Source organism: Heliconius melpomene, chromosome 15 (assembly GCF_056956725.1).
Source record: "Heliconius melpomene rosina isolate 202511_hmr_F chromosome 15, ASM5695672v1, whole genome shotgun sequence".
In the NCBI taxonomy this organism is placed as follows: Eukaryota; Metazoa; Arthropoda; class Insecta; order Lepidoptera; family Nymphalidae; genus Heliconius; species Heliconius melpomene.
Window position 1 is genome coordinate 2,884,779 of NC_140403.1, and position 7,571 is coordinate 2,892,349.

At 31.0% G+C, this 7,571-nt stretch overlaps 1 protein-coding gene across 1 annotated transcript in view; it reads left to right on the plus strand.

Moving 5' to 3' along the window:
• The window catches only part of LOC146531306 (uncharacterized), a 31,757-nt gene extending 24,451 nt beyond the window's left edge, over positions 1–7,306 (plus strand). Inside the window, exons 6-8 of the mRNA XM_085198398.1 lie at positions 2,004–2,108; positions 3,215–3,328; positions 4,210–7,306. Coding sequence (XP_085054524.1) covers positions 2,004–2,108; positions 3,215–3,328; positions 4,210–4,691 — 701 coding nt within the window. The 3' untranslated portion in view covers positions 4,692–7,306. The remainder of the gene's footprint in view (positions 1–2,003; positions 2,109–3,214; positions 3,329–4,209) is intronic.
• Positions 7,307–7,571: the final 265 nt, after the last annotated feature.

Sequence of the window (7,571 nt, forward strand, 5' to 3'; positions counted from 1 at the left end):
ATCCGGAAATATATAATGCCATTATTTAATATAAAAAGATACAAGTTATAAAGTAACATATAATATAAATAACAAAAATGTCATCCTACTAAAAACATTATACAAAAGAAAATCTTATCCACCTACAAAAAGACTCTTTGTTCGCTGAAATCTTTTATAGTGAATCGGAGTAAAAGTTTTCTTATCTTTCATTTAAAACCTGAGCAAAAGATTAAAGATCTTTGAGATCAAAAGGTTCTAGTATTAATTTGTTTTATCATTTACTTTTTATATTATTTATTTTTATTACTATGTCTTTACAATTTGTGCAGTAGGAACAGCTAATGATATTCCATCGTGTTAAACTTAAATATATGGCATGTGTAACTCAAATCTACTATTTGCATAATTGAATTGAAAAATATAGAAGAGATGAAAAAGTGAGTGGTAAGAGAGGTAGTCCCGCTACCTACTTCGGTGTACCTTCGAAAATACAGTATCAAAGATACTGGAGGAAGGTCACGTAAAAAGCTCGAGGACCCCCCGAAGGGGGGAAGTTAAGTTAGAAGAGATTCTATCGTTACTTTAATAAATACGGGTTTATCTTCCACACTGGCATTCATTTGACATTTGCTTCGACATTTGGTTCAGGAAGAGAATAAAGGAGACTTTCATAATTTTATGGAGAAATTAAATATTACTTAAAAAAATCTTTTATAAATTCTCAGGGATCGTAAAAAATATTTTGTAGGTCCCCATTCCCAGGCTTAATTTTTCAGCAGCTTCTCCTATATGCAGGAATTTGACCCAAATCTCTATATTGAATGCCATAATTCTCGGGAAAAATGCTGATATTAACCCGCAAAGCTATGTACACGTGTTCCGTATGAAATTGTACATTTTAATCTCGTTAATATTTTTTACTACGTCAAATAGGAAGGCTTAACTGGAAAATCCAACGTGTTTTGGGTTGCTCTATTTTTTGCCTAAAGCTTTGGTAAATCTGGTGAAATTTAAATTGAAATATAGTTTGTTTATACAGAAATAAAAATGCCAATTTAAGCTAAATATTTTGATTTTACGTGATGCATATTTTGTGTAAAGGAATACAAGGGGCCAGTGCTGGTGCAGAGGCACAAGCGTGACTATAAACGTGATAGATTGTGGGTTTGATTCCCACTTGAGGAAATTAAATATTCAATATCTTCCGTCAGAATTCGATGGAAAATGAGGAACAAAAGTGTCTTAATGGGAACAGAGAGGGGGGGAGATATAGAGTAAATAAATTAAAAGTAACATTTATCGAAACTATAACATTTTATAACCAACATTATATATTATAAATTATTTAATAGAAAATTTGGTATTCAGGAATATTGTTTCAGTTTCAGATATTAGTTTTATCTAATGCCCATTTAGCATTAGCATTAATAATAATGCGACCGAGCGATTGTTCTCTATTACCATATTACTAAACTACCACCTACCGATCATAGGAGGTAATAATAATAATAATAATAATTTGATAATCACTGAATTGAATAAAAAATGGGATTATGAAGCTATAATATATTACTTTTGATTATAAATACATATATATGACACATATATATAGCACAAGGTTGTGACTGTACCGCGACGGTTGTGGGTTCGATCCCCATTCGAGAAAGTGAAATATATATTTATGTTTATATTTCCATTTCTTCTTCCACTTTCTTTCTTCTGCCAGTCAACACGCAATGACTCCAGAACTCGGCAGTAACGGAACGGAGTGGCTTAACAGTAGGTTCCCTCTGCCTACCCTGCTGCGTGCGGGATACAGCGTGAAGTTGATTTTTTTTATTGTATATCATCGTTCATTTTGTATATTATGTTAATTGACATACAAATGCCTGGTAATATAGAAAAAATTCAATATTTGACTTATTCTTGGAAAATAATTTTAAATTATTTTCAAAGAAATTAATATATTCGTAATTTTTATATTCTTAAAATTCATTTTGATTATTTTATTGTGGTCCCAGTTCCTCTTGGAGTGCTGAAAGAACAGTACGAGAGAGCTATTGAAGGAGATGAAGAGGATAGAAATTTAGAAGATAATAGCGAAGCTGCTCGTTTTGAGGAGTCAGGTATTTTAATTGTTAATCCTTTGACTCTTTGTGGTACTGTTAAGGCGTATTACTATTATATAGATATAACGATAGTTAGAATTACATTATTTACATTTATTTGAGATCATCCTAGCTGAGCCTTTACGACTGTAAACCTGATGCCTGTGGGTTTGATTCTCACTCGTGGCAGCGATTATATTTATTTTTTTTCAATTCGGCAAAAAGTGGGGAACGGACTGTTTTAACACTAGGTTCCCTCTGCCCACCCTGCTGTGTGCGGGATACAGCGTGAAGCTGATTTTTAATTTAATTGAAATACAAAATGAAACTAACTATTAAAATATTTGGAAATTATTTTATATTTATATAATCCATTTCATACAAATTCATCCCTTTGTGTTTGTATTGATTTCAAGCCTTTGTGTGAAATTTGAAAGTTTCTGAATATATCACACGTATATTGTTACCCAATAATTAATTATGTCCGAAAATAATCAAGCCTAGTAATATTGGCGTTATTGAAGCAAAATTAATTTCTAATAATACCGATAGTTTTGTTGATTATATTTTTAGATTATTTCCATGTTATAAATATGCTTTTTTTGTAATGGATAATTTACTAATTATGTCACTGATTTGAGTGTACACTATGACATTTTAATTTGAAAAATTAATCTACTCTTTATATAAACATTGATGGTTTTATACTTAGTCTGTAATAAATATAAAAGAGAAAGAAATAAAATAAAAGTCAGCTTCACGCTATATCCCGCACACAGCACGGTAGGCAGAGGGAATCTAGTGGTAAGACACTCCGTTCCCCACTTTCTGCCAAATCCTGGAGGCATTGCGTGTTGGGTGGCAGAACTCAACGCCGCGCTTTGCCTCGACACCAGAGCGAAGAAATGGTAATATAAACGTAAATATATATTTTACATCCTCGAGTGGGGATCGAACCCACAAACGTCGCGTTGCAGTCACACCCTTGTGTCGCTGCGTCATAACGGCCTCAACTTAGTTCAGAAATATACTCAAAAATTTCATTTTGTATAGATTTTACTATAATTGATATAACCAGGCATGAAATTTCCAGTAAATGATGACCACAATGTATATTGTTTTAGATATTGGAGAGAACTGGAAAGAGCCAAACGTTATTTCCAACGTAAACGTCCAGCGGCCGCTAAGCGACGACGAAGACACATCGATTGAGATTTCAACCAAATTAAAGGATGAAGGTGGTAAATATGTTTGCTTTATTTTATTTATTCCTTATATTTCAATAAAATAGTTACTAGAAAAATGTGTTTTTTGTAAATATTTATAAAATTAAGAATACTTGTTGATTATAGTTGAAAATTTGTATTTAATTTATATAATTACTTAATAGAATCTAGCAATGTTATAGCTGTGTTCGATCAAAATTTATTTTAATAGTTTATACCTACAATGATTGTAAATTCTATTCTAACTATAAGAAATATTTGTTAAACCTAATCACAGTAACAACTTAATTTTTAATTTCTTTGCGCTAATTTCGAGGCAAAGCGCGGCTTTGAATTCCGCCGTTCAACACGCAATGCCCTAGAATAAGGCGGAAAATGGGGAACGGAGTGTTTCAACACTAAGTTTAACACTAATATACATATAAGCACAACTCGTCTCTCCTATTTGATTATATATCAACATACAAGCCTACTAAAGCCTACTAGTTTAGAATTAACCGGCCGTTGGTATCATGTATTCATGTCATTTAATGATCCGCCTACACATTCTATCACGATTTTGGTGAACCGCACATCATTTGAAAATCTAGTTGCAGTAATTATATATGAAAATGCGATTGAAGTGTAATTTATGAAATTATTTTAATTGGTTATTCATATTAATTTCTCTACTATGATTAATTTGATAAATTTTAAATGTTTAATTCTTTTTAGCGTTACCCTGTATCGCACGCACAGCCAGGTAGCCAGGGAACCTAGTGTTAGGACACTCCGTTCCCTATTTTCCGCCAAATTCTGGATGGATTATTGCGTTTACAGTTACACACCTGTCCCTCTGCACCACGACTGATCTCAATTTATTATGATAATTAAATTATATATTATTGTTTCAGAAACTCAACCAGTCAAAGAATCAAAATATTCATCCAATACAAAGTTTCTAATTTACGTCAGCATTGGAGTTCTAGCGTTTATTTTAATAGCTTCATTAATATTTGCTGTACGTTGCTACAAAAAGAGAAAAAGGGACCGAGAATCTAAGAATGGTGATATGTTTACTACAGAAGCACCTAACGTTTTTAACGACTTGGCATCCGATATAGACAATGATGTGGACGTTAGCCATATTTCTGGAACATTCTTTGATCCTGTTCATCCAGACATGATCATATATAGGGATGGTCAAACTAAAACAGCTCTAAGGGCAATGAAGCCTTTATCAACAGTATATCCTTGCGCAGGAAGCAGTATGTACGGTATTGACTATCAACAGTCTCGCAACACGAGGTTTATGACCAAAGAATCTGATCCAGAAGTCATGATGAGCCCCAAAAGCTTGCATGGATACACCAATTCACAGTTTTATTATGGGTGACAACAGGATGAAGGAGGTGATAATACTTCCAGATATTACTGTTTTTAGTATAACGATTAATGTAAAAATTAGAAGTTAATACTTACTTACTTTTAGTAAAACTCAATGGTGATTAACGATTTTGTCATTAAAATTTGTAACTTTTTCTGTTTCAAAGTTATGTTTAAAATTATATCTATTATATTTTTATTGCCTCTAAATTGAAACCTGTGACTTGAGAAAAGAAATAAGCCATAGAAGTAATTCAAGCATTGAAAATGGCCTTCCTACTTTACTGGTTATGATAATATTCTGAAGTAACTTTAAATAGGTAATTTCACTAAATATGTTGGAACACGTTAAATCATTTATATTAGTCAAGAAGTTTTTGCATATAAAATATTTGCTTTATTGCACTGACGCTGTCTCGAGGGAAAGTTACGATTGCATTAAAAATATGTTTTCTTGCTTTAAATTCATCAACTTACGGAGCCATTTTTAGTATTTTTACTTACTTAGATCTGCAACATTATGCCATCACAGTTTCTTAATTGAAACTTACTTCATTAAATTTTAAGAAGACATTTTAGGCTCAAGCTGCAATTCGGGGTTCAAAATGGACGAACCACTTGTAAAGTTTGAACCGACTACAATTATGTTCATCTTGACATATTCTATCTGTAATATATCTCTTAATATTTTGTTTTTGGAGTTCCACATCTCGAAAGTGAAAACCGAAACCTTATAAGATCACTTGTCTATCAAAAATATTTTTCTTAAGATCTCGGGAAGCAGTCCATCTGAAATAATTATCAAATATAGTTCTACAGAGCTTGGAGCACTGGGAAAATTAAGCTTCTAGGTCTACCTAGTAGTGCCTAAGCCTAATGTGCTGCGTAATCAAACTTTCCGTAGATCTTCAAAGTACCTGGGAAAATGAAAATTTATAGGAAGAAAAAATCCATTTCTAAACTAGTTTTGTTATTGTGTACTTATTTCACTACAATAAATCTTATAACTGCCAGTTAACCTGCAAACATGGTATGTACTGAACCCTTAATGGACAAGTCCGACTCGCGCTTCACTGGTTATTATTTATAAAGAGACTTAAATAAGAGTAAAGAGTTTGACAAGCTATGAGAGATGTCATCAAATCTAAGTTATATTTGCATAAAATATTACTACTTGTGTTTTTATATCTTTACCACATCTTAGTACGTGTTACAAAATATATCTTAAGATATTTGAATCTGTTTCTAAATATATAATATAAATATATTATACAAATAAACGGAATATCCATATACAGATAACGGTAATATGATAAGTAATATACAGGGTGGAATTGTCAGTATCACTTTAAATGAAACCACAGTTTTAACTACTCTGTAATATAACTCAGAAAAAAAAATTCTCAGAAATAAAAAAGTTATTTTTTCAAACAAAATAAATAATAAAATTATCGTTTTTAAATAAAACACCATTTGTAAAGTATAACATAAGTACGCACACACCTGTCAAAGCGGCAACGTCGTACAAGTATGTGTGCGTCACACGAAATACAGATGGATAAAAATCGTGAAATAAAAAAAAATCCTACGTCCAAACTGTTAAGGTACCTTGATTAATTTCTTCAGTTTTGGGTTTGAAAAATTTTACCCTAAGCAGTTTCAGTAAAAGGAGCGCTGCCTCTTCCACCCTATATAACCAAAAGACAAAATATATATATTTTGTGTCCATGGTAGAGCAGTTAATGAAGATATCATTGTAAATGGAGATTGTGGGTTCGATTTCACTGAGTAGAACGATTATATTCATAATAGATATAGGTCCCAGTGCCTGTAAAAGAAGAGGATGCAATGATGAGAAACAGTTAAGAACAGAATGATTCATTTAAAAATAGTTTATAAGAATTACATATTTTTAGTATATATATGTACATAAAAAATGTGTAGTTTATAGTATAAACTTTATACAAATATGGAGTTATTTAAGTTGTCGTTCTCTTATGTAATTTTCAAAAAAAATATTTTACTGTGATTGAATAAATATTTTAATATATAAATTTTACTTAAAGACTTATTGACATTTATGAGTTTTAGATACATAAGCATTATAGAAATTGGAGACGTTCTCATAATATTTTATGAAAATATGTGTATAATTTTGTATTGACAGACTTTTGGAATTTGTAGATAAGTATTTTTCTTTAAAATTCTTTGTTTATTAACATGAATTCAAACAAGATTTTTCGATATATAACTATATGTACATAATTTTTAAGTGTTCCTTAAATTATACTAGTCAATAGGCTTTGAAACTGATAAAAATCGATTTCTTGGTGATTTTATAGTTGTCCTAATATTATTAACTAAAAAAAACATTATTTCATTACAATTTTTTTAATAGGCTCTTTTTTAAATCTAAGTGCGTCTCCATTTAATAAATATACAATTTCTTCTATCTAAGCATTACATTCTATTTTAAACTGTTTTAGCCTTAAGATTGTACAAAAAATATGAAAAAAAATGCATCCAGCACACGCTTACTCAGTCCATTTGCTAGTCAATGTTTAATATAAACAATAATAAGTATTATTATATTTTATATTATTTTGAAATAAAATCTTTTATAAATTGCGTTTCATTTGTACAATCCCCTAAGTTTAGAAACCAGATCGCGACCCTGGAACCTGGAACCTAATGTTTAGATGCTTCGTTCTCAATAATAAACTTCTGTTCCCCACTTTCCACCGAATTCTGAAAGCATTGCGTGTGAGGCGGCCCCCTTTACCTCGTTACCATAGCAATAACTTTTAGGATCAAAATATCAAATATTATTATAATTTATAACGAAAATATTAAATATTTTCATCTCTTAGAGTGGGAATCGAACTCACAA